The sequence below is a fragment of the Bos javanicus genome, chromosome 7, assembly GCF_032452875.1.
Source record: "Bos javanicus breed banteng chromosome 7, ARS-OSU_banteng_1.0, whole genome shotgun sequence".
Classification (NCBI taxonomy): domain Eukaryota; kingdom Metazoa; phylum Chordata; class Mammalia; order Artiodactyla; family Bovidae; genus Bos; species Bos javanicus.
Genome location: NC_083874.1, coordinates 13,935,957 through 13,953,323, shown reverse-complemented (window position 1 = coordinate 13,953,323; position 17,367 = coordinate 13,935,957). Strand labels below are relative to the sequence as shown.

Below are 17,367 nucleotides of genomic sequence, written 5' to 3'. Positions count from 1 at the left end.
ACAAGAATTTGGAGTAGCAATACTCAGAGTAGACAAAGTAGACTTTAAGACAAAGTCTAAATAAAAGACAAAGAACATTATGTAATGATAAAGGCATTAACACAACAGAATGTAACAGCTGTTAACATATGTGTATCTAATACAGGAGAAGCTAAATAAATTAAGTATTTACAGACATAAAGGGAGACATTGAGAGTAATACAATAATAATAGGGAATTTTAACATCCAACTAGCATCAGTGGCAAAGAAGGCAGCGGCACCCCACTCCAGTACTCTTGCCTGGAAAATCCCATGGATGGAGGAGCCTGGTAGGCTGCAGTCCATGGGGTTGCTGGGAGTCAGACACGACTGAGTGACTTCACTTTCACTTTTCACTTTCATGCACTGGAGAAGGAAATGACAACCCACTCCAGTGTTCTTGCCTGGAAAATTCCAGGGACGGGGGAGCCTGGTGGGCTGCCATCTATGGGGTCGCACAGAGTCAGACACGACTGAAGTGACTTAGCAGCAGCAGCAGCAGCAGCAGCATTAGTGGACAGATCATCCAGACAGAGAATCCAGAATAAAACAGTAGTCTTAAGACGCATTTGGTCACTTGGACTTAATAGATACCTACAGGACATTCCAACCCAAAACAGAGACATAAGCATTCTTCACAAGTGCACACGGAATGTTCTCTAAGACAGATGACATGTCTGTTCAACAAATTCAATGAACCGAAATAATATCAAATATTTTTTCTGACCACAATGCTGTGAAATGAAGAAATCAATTACAGAAAGAAAAATGGGAAAAGAACAAATATGTGGAGACCAAACAACATGTTACTACAAAATGAATGGGTCAACAAAGAAATTGGAAAATACCTCAAGACACATGAAAATAGAAACAAAATGTCCCCAAACTGATGGGATGCAGCAGAAGTAGTCATGATGGGGGATTTTATAATGATACAGGCCTATCTCAAGATGTAAGAAAAATCTCAAGTAAACAACCTAATTTACCATCCAAAGGAATTAGAAAAAGAACAAAGCCTTAAGTTAGCAGAAGGAAAGAAGTAATAAACATCAGAGAGAAAATAAAATAGAGAACCCCACGTCCCCTACATTAGAAAAGATCAATGAACCTAAAAGCAGGTCTTTTGAAAAGATAGTTAGTGTTGATAAGGCTTTAGCCTGTCTCATTAAGGGAAAAAGAAGACCCAAATAAGCAAAATAATGAAAGAGGAGAAATTATAACTGATTCCACATACAGAAATAATCGAAAGGGAATACTATGAGAAAAAAGAAAGTATACTATAAACAGTTATATGTCAATAAATTGAACTAGGAGAAATATGTATCTAGAATTACAAAACCTTTGAAAACTGAATAGGAATCCATGGATAATCTAAGTAGACTGATTACTAATGTTGAAACTGAATCAGCAATCAAAATTCCCCCAAATTAAAAGTCCAGGCAAGGCAGCTGCACAGAATTCTATCCCACATATAAAGAAGGCTGAATACATATGCTTGTGCCACATAGCATATGGGATCCCAGTTCTCTGACCACCAGGGATTGAATCAGTGCCCCCTGCATTGAAATAGTCTTAAACACTGGACCACCAGGGAAGTCCCTTAATGTCTATTCCCAAAATCAGAAGAGGTGGAAATACTCCCAAATTCTTTCTATGAGAATCAGAATTTACCCTGATGCTAAAACCTGAAAGAGGTAGTATAAAAAAAATTAGATTACAGGCCAATAATTCTTATGTATAGAGATACAAAAATTCTCTGCAAAATATTAGCAAGTAGAATTCAACAGTCTATAAAATGGATTATTGACAATGATCAAGTGAGATTTATTCCAGGGATGAAAAAATGGTTCAAAATCTGATCATCAAGCCATGTCATACACTACATTAATAAAAGGGTACTAAAAATCACAGATAATTTCAATTAATGCAGGAAAAACACTGAATAAATTCACCATCTATTCATGATAATGACTCTCATCAAAGTTGGTATGGAGGGAACACATCTCAACATAATGAAGGCCATTTATGACAAGCCCCAGCTAACATCATACTCAATGGAATACAGAAAGCTTTTCATTTAAAATCAGAAGTTAAGACAAGAATGCCCACTCTCATAACTTCTCTTTAATGCAGTATTGGATGTCCCAGCCACAGCTATCAGATGAGAGAAAGAAACAAAAGGCATCCAGATTGGAAAGGATGAGTACAATTGCCACTCTTTGCAGATTACATGGTACTATATATAAAAAAACCCTAAAGTCACCATCAAAAAAATATTAGAACTAATAAATGAATTCAGTAAAGTGGAAAGTATACAGGATTAATATAAAGAAATGTTTCTTTTCTATACAATAATGAATTACCAGAAAAAGAAAGCAGAAAAAAGAAGTTCCTTTGAAAAACAAATCAAAAAGAATTCAATTACTAGAAATAAACTTAACCAAAGAAAGACCTATACTCTGAAAACCATCTAACAGTGCAGGAAATTAAAGATGATATTACAGAGAAGTGGAAAGGTATCCTGTGCTCATGGACTGAAAGAATCAATACAGTTAAAATTCCATACTACCCAAAGCAATCAGAAATTTAACCCCTAGGAAAGTACTCATGATATTTTTCACAGAACTAGAACAAATAATTCTTCTGAAGAGCCAAGGCAGTATAGACAACAAAGAACAAAGCTAGGGGTATCACAGTCATTGGCTTCGAACTACACTACGTGTGTGTGTGTGTGTGCTCAGTTGTGTTCAACTCTGCGACCCCATGGGCTCCTCTGTCCATGGGATATCCCAGGCAAGAATATTGGAGTGGGTTGCCATTTCCTTTCCCAGGGGATCTTCCTGACCCAGGGAGCGAAACTGTGTCTTTGGTATCTCCCTCACTTGCAGGCAGGTTCTACACTACACTACAAAGCTACAGCAATGAAAACCGTATAAAACTGAAACAAAAACAGACTCATAGATGAATGGAATAGTATAAAGAACCAAAAAATAAACCCACACACTTAAAGTCAACAAATCTACAATGCAGTCAAAAATATACAATGTAGAAAAGACAGTATGGCCAATAAATGGTGCTGAAAACACTGGACAGTTCATGTAAAAGAATAAAATTGGAATATTTTTACATATCATGTATGAAAAAAAGCTCAAAAAGGATTAAAGACCTAAATACAAGACTAGAAACTTGGGCTTCTCTTGTAGCTCAGTCAGTAAAGAATCTGCCTGCAAGGCAGGAGACCTGGGTTTGATTCCTGCGTTGGGAAGATACCCTGGATAAGGAAATGGCAACCCACTTGAGTATTCTTGCCTGGAGAATTCCAAGGACAGAGGAGCCTGGCAGGCTACAGTCTATGGAGTCGCAAGAGTCGGATATGACATAGTGACTAAAACACCATCAGAAACCATAAAACTCCTAGAAGAAAACATACACAGAACGCTCTTTGACATACATATTAGCAGAATGCTTTTGGCTCTGTCTCCTAAGGCAAAGAAAACAGAGGCAAAGATAAACAAATGGGATTGAAGTAAATGTAAAAGTTTTGTAAAGCAAAATAAACAATCAAAAAATGTAAAGACAAAAAAAAAAAAAAGTAAAGACCATCTACCGAATGGCAGAAAATATCTGCAAATGATATGACCAATAATAGATTAAAGTACAAAATATATAAATAGCTCATACAACTTAAGATAAAAAAACCCAAATAATCCTATTAAAAAAATGAACAGAAGACCTGAAAAGACATTTTCCCAAGAAATACACACAGATGGCCAACAGGTACATGAGAAGATTCTCAAGGTTACTTACCATTAGAGAAATGCAAATCAAAACTACAGTGAGCTATTGCTTCACACAGAATGGTCATCAAAAAGGTCACAAATAACAAATGTGGCCACACTGTGAAGAAAAGGGAACACTGGTATTCTGCTGGTGGGAATGTAAATTGGTGCAGCCACTATGGAAAATAGTATGGAGACTCCTCAAGAAACGACACCATGATCTAGCAATTCCATTCCTTTGGGTGTATATCCAAAGAAAATGAAAACAGTAATTTGAAAAGATACATGCACCCCAATGTTCATAGCAACCTTATTTTACAGCAGGCAAGTTATGGAAGCAACCTAAGTGTCCATCAACACATGAATGGAAGAAAAAAATTCAAAAATGAAATATTATTCAGACTCACTGGAAAAAATTCTGATGCTGGGAAAGATTGAGGGCAAGAGGAGAAGAGGGCAACAGAGGATGAGATGGTTGGATGGTATAACTGATTCAGTGGATGCAAGTTTGAGCAAACTCAAGCAGATAGGGAAGCACAGGGAAGCCTCCACTGCAGAGGTCAGGGGTTCAATTCCTGTTGGGGTAATAAGATCGTGCATGCCTCTGGGAGATAATATCCCACATACACCATGGTGGGGCCAAAAATATACATAAATAAATGATGGTGGTGGTTTAGTGGCTAAGTCCTGTCTGACACTTGCAGTGCCATGGACTGTAGCCCACCAGGCTCCTCTGTCCATGGGATTCTCCAGGCAAGAGTCCTGGAATGAGTTGCCAATTCCTTTTCCAGGGGATCTTCCTGACCCAGGGATTGAACCCAGTTTCCTACCTTGGAGGATTCTTTACTACTCAGTTACCAGAGAAGCCCCAAATAAATAAATAAACACACAAATACACACTAAACAAGGGCTTTCTGTGATGTTCTTCCAGGGCTAATCTTCTAATATGGCTCAAATACAATTCCAAAAATTTCTTAGATTAATGTTTCATGGACAGTTCAGTTCAGTTACTCAGTCCTGTCCAACTGTTTGTGACCTCATGGATTGCAGCATGCCAGGCCTCTCTGTCCAGCACCAACTCTTGGAGCTTGCTCAAACTCATGTCCATTGAGTCAGTGATGCCATCCAACCATCTCATCCTCTGTCAAACCCTTATCCTCTTGCCTTCAATCTTTCCCAGCATCAGGGTCTTTTCCACTAAATCAGGGTCTTTTCCACTAAGTCAGTTCTTTGCATCAGGTGGCCAAAATATGGGAGCTTCAGCATCAGTCCTTCCAATGAATATTCAGTGTTGATTTCCTTTAGGGTTAACTGGTTTGATCTCCTTGCTGTCCAAGGGGCTCTCAAGAGTCTTCACCAACACCACAGTTCAAAAGCATCAGTTCTTCAGTGTTCAGCTTTCTTTATGGTCCAGCTCTTATATCCATCCATACATGACTACTGGAAAAACCATAGCTTTGACGACACGGACTTTTGTCAGTAAAGTCTTTGCTTTTTAATATGCTATCTAGGTTGGTCATAGCTTTTCTTCCAAGGAGCAAGTGTCTTTTAATTTCATGGCTGCAGTCACCATCTACAGTGATTTTGGAGTCCAAGAAAATAAAGTCTGTCACTGTTTCCCCATCTATTTGCCATGAAATGAGAGGACCGGATGCCATGATCTTTGTTTTCTGAACGTTGAGTCTTAAGCAAGCTTCTTCACACTCCTCTTCCACTTTCATTAACAGGCTCTTTAGTTTCTCTTCACTATCTGCCATAAGAGTAGTGTCATCTGCATATCTGAGACTATTGATATTTCTCCCAGCAATCTTGATTCCAGTTTTTGCTTCATCCAGTCCAACATTTCACATGAGGTACTCTGCATATCGGAGAAGGCAATGGCACCCCACTCCAGTACTCTTGCCTGGAAAATCCCATGGACAGAGGAGCCTGGTGGGCTGCAGTCCATGGGGTTGCTGAGAGTCGGACACGACTGAGTGACTTCCCTTTCATTTTTCACTTTCATGCATTGGAGAAGGAAATGGCAACCCACTCCAGTGTTCTTGCCTAGAGAATCCCAGGGACGGTGGAGCCTGGTGGGCTGCCGTCTATGGGGTCGCACAGAGTCGGACACGACTGAAGCGACTTAGCAGCAGCAACTCTGCATATAAGTTAAATAAGCAAGGTGACAATATACAGCCTTTTCCCAATTTGGAACCAGTCCATTGTTCCACGTCCGGTTCTAACTGTTGCTTCTTGACCTGTATACAGATATCTCAGGAGGCAGGTAAGGTGGTCTGGTATTCCCATCTCTTTAAGAATTTTTCACAGTTTGTTGTGATCCACACAGCCAAACACTTTCACTTAGTCAATAAAGCAGATGTTTTTCTTGAATTCCCCTGCTTTTTCTATGATCCAGCAGATGATGGCAACTTGATCTCTAGTTCCTCTGCCTTTTCTAAACGAGCTTGAACATCTGGAAGTTCTCAGTTCACATACTGTTGAAGCCTCGCTTGGACAATTTTGAGCATTACTTTACCAGCGTGTGAGATGAGTGCAATTGTGCTGTAGTTTGAACATTCTCTGCATTGCCTTTTTTTGAGATTGGAATGAAAACTGACCTTTTCCAGTCCTGTGGCCACAGCTGAGTTTTCTAAATTTGCTGGTATATTGAGTGCAGCATCATCATCTTTAATAGCATCATTTTTTAGGATTTTAAACAGCTCAGCTGCAATTTCATCACCTCCACTAGCTTTGTTTGTAGTAATGCTTCCTAAGACCCACTTGACTTCACATTCCAGGATATCTTGCTCTAGATGAGTGACCACACCATCGTGGTTATCTGGGTCATTAAGACCTTTTTTGTATAGTTCTTCTTTGTATTCTTGCCCAGAGATAGACACACCCACCTTTGGTTACCTAATCTGTGACAAAGGGAAGGATATCTGATGGAAAAAAACCAAAAAAACAAACAGACTCTTCAATAAGTGGTGCTGAGAAATCTGGACAGATACATGTAAAACAATGAAATTAGAACACTTTCTAACATCCTACACAAAAATAAACTCAAAATGGATTAAAGACCTAAACATAAGCCGAGACACTATAAAATTCTTAGAGGAAAACATAGGAGAAACACTCTTTGACATGTCACAATTAGATCTTTTTTGACCTACCTAGTAAATTACTGAAAATTTAAGAAATTGAAGGGGACCTAATTAAATTTAAAAGACTTCTCAAAGCAAAGGAAACTACAGAGAAGATAAAAAGGCAACCCTCCAATTGGGAGCAAAAAATTTTCTAAGAAAGCAATACAGAAGGGTTAGACTCCAAAATATACAGACAGCTTATGGAGCTCACTATCAAAAAAGAAAAACAAATAACCCAATCAACAAATGTGGCTTTCCCACATTTTTCACATTTGTAGGGTTTTAATCCAGAGTGAATATTTTTATGACACTGAAGTCATAAGGAACATTTAAAGTATTTTCCACATTGCTTAGATAAAAAAGGACTCTCTCCAACATAAGATTTTCAATGTGTCCTAATCTCAGATCTAACAAAAAAGTCACCACAGTGTTCACATGAAAACTTTCTATCATGGGTTTCCATATGTAAAGTAAGTAAAGAAGACAAGATGAAGGCTTTACCACATTCCTCATATTTATATGGTTTTGTTCCAGTGTGAATTTGATTGTGACTCTTAAGATACAAAAAACTTTTAAAGAATTTCCCACATTTGTCACATGGAAACAGCCTCTCTTCACTATGAAATTTCATATCTTCTTTAAGTCTCTAGGAATTATGGAAGGGTTTCCTACACTACTTACATTTATGCACTTTTATTTCACTACGTAATTTTGCATAAAGGGCTTTTATCAGGATGAGATTTTACATGGATCCTAAGACTTAGCCAAATAAATTAAAAACACCAACCAACAAAAAACTCCAAAACCTCCACATGCTGCAGGGTTCGGGCAGAAAAAAGAAAAAAAAATATCTCTCATTGATCCTGATAGATAAATACTGAAAATTAAATTCTTCCCTGAGCAATTTTCCCAATCAAATAAATTGTCTCATCAAATCTGGGGGTAAGTCTTCATGCGTTTCACTGTCCCACCCTAGAAATGGAATCAACGAAACATGCAGATTTTTCCCGTCCTCCTACTCCCATCAATTCCCATATGGCAAATTTGAATGCTTTGTCTTTTTATGATTTCAGTGTCAACTCTCTCTTCTTTCCTTCACCTACTATCATATAAAGATAAAGAATACTATCTTCTATTTAGCTCCAGAGCTCTATTCAATTAGTCACAATACATGGTTGCCTTCCCCAAAGCTCCTTAAGATAGCCCTGGATTTGTTTTTTTTCACTGAGTGCTAATCAAGCATTTTTTAAGTAGGGCATGTCATCTAGTAAATGGAAATAGGTAATCACTGGATTCCTTCATTTTTACCTTCTACAAAACTCTCAAATCATTTACTTTATTTTCTATAATAATTATGACACCGCTATAAACATGAATGTCTTTTAAAACTTAATCAGCATAAGAGTCTAGGTTGACTCAATGCCTTCGGTCTCATCTTCCCTGAAGTCTTTTTCCAAAGTAGCAGTTAGTCAGTTATACTTAAGATGTACATAGACTCAATGTTTCTAAAATTGACATGGACTTAAGAATATGCCCAGAGCACCTCCTTCCTGGGTCCTGTCCTTTTTTTTCGCTTTAAATCTCATTACTATCTGTTCTGCTTCTGCAAACTCTTTCTTCAGTAAAACATACACTGCGCTTTCAACTACACTGTATGTTACTCATGAAGTTCCCGTCATCTGACAATTTTTACCCATTCTATGAATCCTTACTATTGCTCAGTGACCTAAATAGATACTGCTAACATCCACTGGATCACAGATAAAGCATGAGAATTTCAGAAAAACATCTACTACTGCTTCATTGACTAAACTAAAGCTTTTGACTGTTTGTATCAAAACAAACTGTGGAAAATTCTTAAAGATATGGGAATACCAGACCACCTTACCTGCCTCTTGAGAAACCTGTATATAGGTCAAAAGCAACAGTTAGAACTGGACATAGAACAAAGGACCAATTCAAAACTGGGAAAGGAGTACGTCAAGGCTGTATATTGTAACCCTGTTTATTTAACTTATGTGAAGAGTACATCATGTGAAACGTCAGGATGGATGAAGCACAAACTGGAATCAAGACTGCCGGGAGAAATATCAATAACCTCAGATATGCAGATGATTCCACCCTTATGGCAGAAAGCAAAGAGAAACTAAAGAGCCTCTTGTTGAAAGTGAAAGAGGAGAATGAAAAAGCTGGCTTAAAACTCAACACTCAGAAAACAAAAATCATGGCATCTGGTCCTATTACTTTATTGCAAACTGATGAGGGAACAATTGAAACAGTGACAGATTTTATTTTCTTGGGTTCCAAAATCACTGCACATGGTGACTGCAGACATGAAATTAAAAGAGCTTGCTGCTTGGAAAAAAAGCTATAACAAACCTAGACAGCATATTAAAAAGCAGAGACATTACTTTGCCAACAAAGGTCTGTATAGTCGAAGGTATGGTTTTTCCGGTAGCCATGTATGGATGTGAGAGTTGGACCATAAAGATGGCTGAGCGCCAAAACACTCATGCTTTTGAACTGTGGTGTTGAAGAAAACTCTTAGAGAGTCAAACCAGTCCATCCTAAAGGAAATCAGCACTGAATATTCACTGCAAGCTCTAATGATGCTAATGCTGAAGCTCCAATACTTTGGTCATCTATTGTGAAGAGCTGATTCATTAGAAAAGACCCCGATGCTGGGAAAGACTGAAGTCAGGAGGATAAGGGGATGAAAGAGGAGAAAATGGTTGTATGGCATTACCAACTCAAAGGACATGAGTTTGAGCAAGCTCCAGGAGATGGTGAAGGACAGGGAAGCCTGACATGCTGCAGTCAATGAGATCTCAAAAAGTTAGGCACGGCTGAGGGGCTAAACAACAACAACCCATGTTTTGCTTCATAAGTTAAATATCAACCCCTTCCAATATATATTACCATCTCATAGTAAGACACTCTTTGTCCATGTCACACAATGCCTGGTTTTCATTTAAAAAATGAATTCCCAGATAAGACAATTGCTATATGAATTTTTTTTGTTGTTTTGTCTTAAATTTCTTATTTTTTATTTTTAATTGGCCACAGGACTGCAAAGATCAGTTTTCATTTCAACCCCAAAGAAGGGTAATGCCAAAGAATATTCAAATTGCCACACAATTGCACTCATTTCACATGCCAACATGATAATGCTCATAATCCTTCAAGCTAGACTTCAACAGTATGTGAACTGAGAACTTTCATATGTACAAGTTGGATTTAGAAAAGGCAGAGGAACCAGAAATCAAATTGTCAACATCCATTGGATCATAGAAAAAGCAAGGGAATTCCAGAAAAACACCTACTTCTATTTTACTGACTACACTAAAGCCTTTGACTTTGTTGATCACAACAAACTGGAAAATTCTTAAAAAGATTAAAAAAACCAGACCACCTTACCTGCCTCCTGAGAAACTGGTATGCAGGTCAAAAAGCAACAGTGAGAACTGGACATGGAAAATCAGATTGGTTCAAAATTGGGAAAGGAGTACATCAAGGCTGTATATTGTCACCTGCTTATTTCACTTATATGCAGAGTACATGATGCGAAATGCTGGGCTGGATGAAGCACAAGCTGGAATCAAGACTGCTGGGAGAAATGTCAATAACCTCAGATATGCAGATGATACCACCCTTAGGGCAGAAAGCAAAGATGTACTAAAGAGCCTCTTGATGAAGGTGAAAGAGGAGCGTGAAAAAGCTGGATTAAAACTCAATATTCAAAAACTGAAGATCATGGTATCTGGTCCCATCACTTCACGGCAAACAGATGGGGAAACAATGCAAACAGTGGCAGATTAATTTTCTTGGGCTCCAAAATCACTGCACATGGTGACTGCACCCGCAAGATAAGTCTTGGTCATTGGAAGAAAAGCTATGAGAAACTTAGACACCATATTAAAAAGCAGAGACATTATTGACAAAAGTTTGTATAGTCAAAGCTATGGTTTTTCCAGTAGCCATGTATGGATGTGAGAGTTGGACCATAGAGAAGACTGAGTGCCAAAGAATTTGTTTTACAACTGTGTGCTGGAGAAGGACTCTTGAGAGTCCCCTGGACTGAAAGATCAAACTAGTCAATCCTAAAGGAAATCAGTCCCGAATATTTACTGGAAGGACTGATGCTGAAGCTGAAGCTGCAATACTTTCGCGACCTGATGTGAACAGCCGACTCATTGAAAAAGACCGTGATGCTGGGAAAGATAGAAGGCAGGAGGAGAAGCAGATAACAGAGGACGAGATGGCTGGATGGCATTACTGACTCAAGGGACATGAGTTTGAACAAGCTCCAGGAGATGGTGAAGGACAGGGCAGCCTAGCATGCTGTAGCCCATGGGGTTGCAAAGAGTTGGACACGACTGAGCAATTGAACAACAACAGACTTAATATTTTTTATTTTCAACTGGTGGATAATTGCTTTACAATATTATGTTAGTTTCTACCATGCATCAACATGAATCAGCCACAGGTATACATACCACCATTGTTTCTCTGTCCCTGGCACAGAGTCTAACTCATTAAAGTTATTCCACAATCACTTGTGGACTGCCAGACAATTTGCCACTTTTCACAAAATGTTCTAGTACAGTACACACAATTGAGGGAATATAAAAAACAGGACTGCAACATAAAAATAAAGTAAGACTCACATGAAATGTCCTGGAACAAAAACATATAAATCAAAATGCTATAGTTCTGAAAAACTATGTATTTTTCATTGAAGATGAAAAAATTCTTCTGGGACATTCTTCTTAAAAACAAGCGTCCTGATGTCAAAACTAAAATCTGTTCCTTGCATTTTTTCATAATCAGTTTTAGACATGCCTTTTAAAAGTTGATCAGAAACTACAAAATGGCACAAGATCTAAGAGAATTTAATATCCACTGAAGTAAATATATATTTGTTTGATGACCTAGAAAAACAATCTAGAAGCTGACCCTCAAAGTACACCCCCAAAAGATGAAACAATATACAGAGAAGTTTATTCACACAATAACAGATGCTAAAAGAAATTATAGGAAGGTGCTGGGAAACAAGTTATTCTGAGGATCAGAATATCACCACACATAGGACTTTATAGGAAAGTCTACTTTTAAAGTAGAAAACTCTGATGATTCCTAGCTTAAGCAAATAGTCCTACTGAGCAACACAACCAAGGGATATCCTAAATTTACATCTCCTGATGGAATCCAACTTGATGTACACAACATCACCTTCAAAATATGTGTAAGAAATAACCAGTAGAATATACCAGGAGTTGGCACATTTTGGTCATAGGGTGTGTTTTTGTAAATAAAGTTCTTTGGATCACAGATATGCCCATTTGTTTCCCTAAGTCGACAGTATTATTCTACTACTAAGGCAGAGTTGAGTAATTCCATACCTTATTGCTCGTGACACATCAAGCACTAACTATCTGGACCTTTTCAGACAATAAGTTTGCCAACCATGGCTCTCAACCAATTACCAACTGACAGAAACTACATGATATGAAGGAAAACTTAAACACACTGTGAATATAAAAGCACAAATATAAAACTGTGACTTTTTAAACAATGTGTGACTCCTCAAAGTGTCAATATAATGAACTTAATAGACAAACAACGGGAAGTGATCTCGGTTAAAAAAAGACAAAAAGGCATTAACAGTTGTCACATATAAGCCCTGATTGGGTTCTAGATCCCCAAAGTACCAAAAACACATTTTGGAACCACGTGGAGAGGCTAACTTATTATAGTAGATACTTCAAAATATTATTATTTTTATCTTTCTTATGTGAAATAATGGAATTCAGATATTTAGTAGGATAATGCCCATATCTTTAGAAGAAGTATTACCAAATATTTAAAAGGCAAGTCATCATGTATGCGATTTATTTTCAACTTATTGTCAAACAGCTCACCACGGTGTATTCGTAAATCGAGGAGAGAACAAGCATGGAAAATTCTAAAACTAAATGAATCTACGACAACGAACATTCACTGTACTGGAAGGTCACATTTTATTGAGGTTCTAGGCGTTACACAATCACATAATGTGGGGAAATACACATCTAATCCAAACAAGTTATTTATGGTTTCTCATTCTTGAACTTGTATCAAAAAGCGTCCATCGTATCTCCTGGAGACCCGTGTTTGACTGTGGGATCTTACGACCCTAGGTATTTCAGATGACTTAACTGCTCTCGCTGTGTGTATGTGTGCGTTTTTAAAACAAGTTCTGTAATCTACATACATATAAACAGAGTAATATGCGCAGCCTCGATATCCGAGGAATCTGTACCTCTATCAAATATTCAAAAACAACGCGCAAAGAGAAAGCCAAATTGTTTGGTGAAACGTTATTTTTCATACAAAAGAAGCAGGCGTTTAAACCAACTCTCCCCAATACTCTGAGCAACAGGACAGGGTAGCCAGGTTCGTAACACCCGGAGGACGTGGGGGACGGAGCAACGCACACTGGAACAGCGGAAATTCTTTTCCTCGTGGACGAAAGTCATAAAGAACTCACTGGAGGCTTTCGAATAGGAAAGCACAGTCAATGTCTACACCCCGCAGACGCGCCCTCACAGCACTTACCACCCGACGGTGACTCTGATCCTACGGACGCGAAAGGAGGGGCCAGGCCTCTCTCAGGAGTCCTCCCGGAAGCCAGGCCCAACGTGCTGTATAACGACCTCGGTGCAGCCCAGAACCCTGCCTCCACGCAAGACTCACCCACAACAATGTGAAACACAGGACGACTAGCCTACCTCTCTCCCCCAGGCGTAGACCAGCCTGACCAAAATGCTGTCGCGAGCCTGTGACGCCACTTCCGCTTAGTGCCACGGCTGTAGAGGGGCGGGGTTCCAGGACGCTGGCTGCCATTCAAGTTCGATTGATTGGCAAGTTCCCTTGGCGATACGGTAGTTTTCGTCGCGTTGGGGCGAGACCCCTAGGTCAGCTCAGAACGCGGACTGAAGGCAGAAATAGGCCCAGCGGAAGCGGCTGAGGCCAGAACTAAGTCTATGGGCGGAGCTGCGAGCAGAAGGCGGGGCCCATAACAGGATATAGTTTTGGAGGCGAGTTTTGGGACGAATAACAGTTCTGGGTTTGGAGGGCAGAAAGGAGAGGCTGGCGATGGTTACCCACCCAAGACGATGCGGCTCAAAAACTTTTCTGCCTGCCTGTTCTCAGATTCCGGGAGCGCTTAAAATTAGATTCTCCCATATTGACAAACCTGGCAATCCTTGAGATGGCCAGATTCGGCCAGACACCACTTTCTGATCAAATTCGTTGTTGTCAGGGGGTAGGGCCACAGAGCAAAGTAAGTGCACCACAAACACATATGGAGCTGCTCGACTACTACAGAAATTTTGGAAAAAGCAGAATTATCCAAGAGGCGAAACTCCACCCCAAAGAAGGAAGAACGTTCGAGCCATTGACATGCTACACCTGAAATAGGCTGAAGCTGAGCTGGACACCACAAAAGTTGATGGTCTTGAAGGCAGTCACTCATTTGTGAAAAAGTTAGAAGAAAGGAAGAAATTTTCCCTAAAATAATATCTGTACAAGATAATGGTGTTTATCATGCTCTCAGGGAAGGAATATTCGATTGTTAGTCAAAATGTGTGTGGTTTTTTCCTCGTTTTTCTGATTGTTCAGTCACTCAGTCGTGTCTCCTTGCAACCTCATGGACGTCAGCACGCCAGGCTTCCCTAGCCTTCACTATCTCCCAGAATTTGCTCAAACTCATGTCCATTTTTCTGGGGGTGTTCATTAATAGGATAAAGTTTCTTTATATTTGGGGACTCCTGTTTGTTTGAATTAGCTTTGCTTTGTCAGTTACCTGGCACAGTGATCAGCTACATGGATGCAGAAAACCAAAAAGTTGTCTCAAAATTCCTCTTCTCAGGACTCTCAGAAGATCCAGACCAGCAGCCCTTACTCTTCATGCTTTTCCTGTCCATGTACCTGGTCCTGGTGCTCGGGAACCTCATCATCCTCACTGTCAGCTCTGACCCCCACCTCCACCCCCAATGTACTTTTTCATCTCCCACCTGTCTCTTTCTGATATTTGTTTCAATTCCACTGTAGTTCCAAAAATGCTAGCAAATATCCAGACACAGAGCAAAGTTATCACCTATGAAGGTTGTATCATCCAGATGTATTTTTTCTTGGTATTGGGGTATTTGGACAACTTCCTCCTGACTGTGATGGCCGATGACCACTATGTGGCCATATGCCACCCCTTGAACTACACAGTCACCATGAGTCCCCACCTGTGTGCCCTGCTGGCTCTAGTCTCTAGGTTTCTCAGTGTCCTAGTCAGCCTCTTGCACAGTCTGATGGTATTGCATCTCTCATTCTCCACACACATGGAAATTCTGAACTTCTGTGAATTTGCTGTGGTGCTCAAGTCTGCCTGTTTGGATGCTCTCAGCAATTACATCATGCTGTATTCTGTGACTGGATTGCTGGGAATTCCTCCACTTTCTGGGATCCTTTTCTCTTATTCTAAGATTATTTCCTCCATATTGAACATCTCTTTGGTGGAGGGGAAGTACAAAGCTTTCTGTGTACTGTGGGTCTCACCTAACAGTCATTTGCTTATTCCATGGGACAGGATTAGGAGTATATCTCAGTTCTGCCTTCTCCCCCTCCTCCTCAAAGCAGGCAATTGTCTCAGTAAGGTACGTCGTGGTCATCCCTATGCTGAACCCCTTCATCTACAGCTTGAGGGACAGGGATATGAATGGGGCCCTGAGGAAACTTGCCAGCATGTTTTTCTTGTCCTTATGAGGAGACGTGGATGTTGGGATGGGAGAATCACTGTAATAACCTATATAAATACACTGGCAATCAGAAATACCTAATCTTCAACTTCATTGAGTGTATGCTTTGTTGCTCTTTTTCTGAAATACCATAGCCTGAGCTTCTTCTAAGTTTTCACTTCCTAAAGCAACTGATTCTTGGACTTCTCTGATGGCTTAGTGGATAAGAATCCACCTGCCAACGCAGGGAATGTGTGTTTGATCCCTGGTCCAAGAAGATTCCACATACTGAGGAGCTTGAGCACCACAACTACTGAGGCCATGATTTAGAGCTCATGAGCCGCAGTGACTGAGGCCCTGTGCTACAACCAATGACATCAGTGCACCTCGAGTCTATGCTCCATAACAAAAGAAGCCATTGAAATGGGAAGCCATCTAATGACAGCTGGAAAGCAGCCCCTGCCAGCTACAACTAGAGAAGGCCAGCCTGTAACAATGAATACCCAGTATAATTAAAAATAAGATAAAAAATAAGTAATAAAAAATGAAACAGAAGTAACTGATTCTCAAGAACTTCCTTTAGTGAAATTTATGATCTCTTTCCTGTGCAGAAATGTTCATCCTTCAGTTCAGTTCAGTTCAGTTGTTCAGTTGTGTTCAACTCTTTGTGACCCCATGGGCTGCAGCACACCAGGCCTCCCTGTTCATCACCAACTCCTGGAGTTTACTCAAACTCATGTCCATTGAATCAGTGATGCCATTCAACCATCTCATCCTCTGTCCATCCCTTCTCCCTCTGTCAATCTTTCCCAGCATCAGGGTTTTTTCAAATGAGTCAGGTCTTCCCATCAGGTGGCCAAAGTATTGGAGTTTCAGCTTCAGCCCTTCCAATGAATATTCAGGACTGATTTCCTTTAGGATGTACTGGTTGGATCTCCTTGCAGTCCAAGGGACTCTCAAGAGTCTTCTCCAACACCACAGTTCAAAGCATCAATTCATCAGCTCTCAGCTTTCTTTATAGTCCAGCTCTCACGTCCATACATGACTACTGGAAAAACCATAGCCTTGACTAGATGGACCTTTGTTGGCAAAGTAATGTCTCTGCTTTTGAATATGCTATCTAGGTTGGTCATAACTTTTCTTCCAAGGAGTAAGCGTCTTTTAATTTCATGACTGCAGTCACCATCTTCAGTGATTTTGGAGCCCAAGAAAATAAAGTCTGTCACTGTTTCCAATGTTTCCCCATCTATTTCCCATGAAGTGATGGGACCAGATGCCATGATCTTCGTTTTCTGAATGTTGAGCTTTAAGCCAACGTTTTCACTCTCCTCTTTCACTTTCATCAGAGGCTCTTTAGTTCTTCTTCACTTTCTGACATAAGGATGGTGTCATCTGCATATCTGAGGTTATTGGTATTTCTCCCGGCAATCTTGATTCCAGCTTGTGCTTCATCCAGCCCAGTGCTTCTCATGATGTACTCTGCATGTAAGTTAAATAAGCACGGTGACAATGTACAGCCTTGATGTACCTTTCCCTACTTGGAACCAGTCTGTTGTTCCATGTCCAGCTCTAACTCTTGCTTCCTGACTTGTATACAGATTTCTCAGGAGGCAGGCCAGGTGGTTGGTATTCCCATCTTTTTAAGAATGTTCCATAGTTTCTGGTGATCC

At 39.9% G+C, this 17,367-nt stretch overlaps 1 protein-coding gene and 1 pseudogene across 4 annotated transcripts in view; one reads left to right on the top strand and one right to left on the bottom strand.

The window, feature by feature from the left end:
• Positions 1 to 13,902, bottom strand: part of LOC133250622 (zinc finger protein ZFP2-like) — a 29,112-nt gene extending 15,210 nt beyond the window's left edge. Inside the window, exon 1 of one of the 4 annotated variants that reach the window (XM_061422051.1) lies at positions 13,697 to 13,902. In XM_061422051.1, coding sequence (XP_061278035.1) covers positions 13,697 to 13,811 — 115 coding nt within the window. In that variant the 5' untranslated portion in view covers positions 13,812 to 13,902. Of the gene's footprint in view, positions 1 to 13,523 lie in introns of all 4 variants that reach the window. The other 3 variants (XM_061422048.1, XM_061422049.1, XM_061422050.1) reach the window with 3 other exon arrangements.
• A 525-nt stretch (positions 13,903 to 14,427) lies between these two features.
• Positions 14,428 to 17,085, top strand: LOC133250625 (olfactory receptor 7C2-like; annotated as a pseudogene).
• The last annotated feature ends 282 nt before the right edge of the window (positions 17,086 to 17,367 follow it).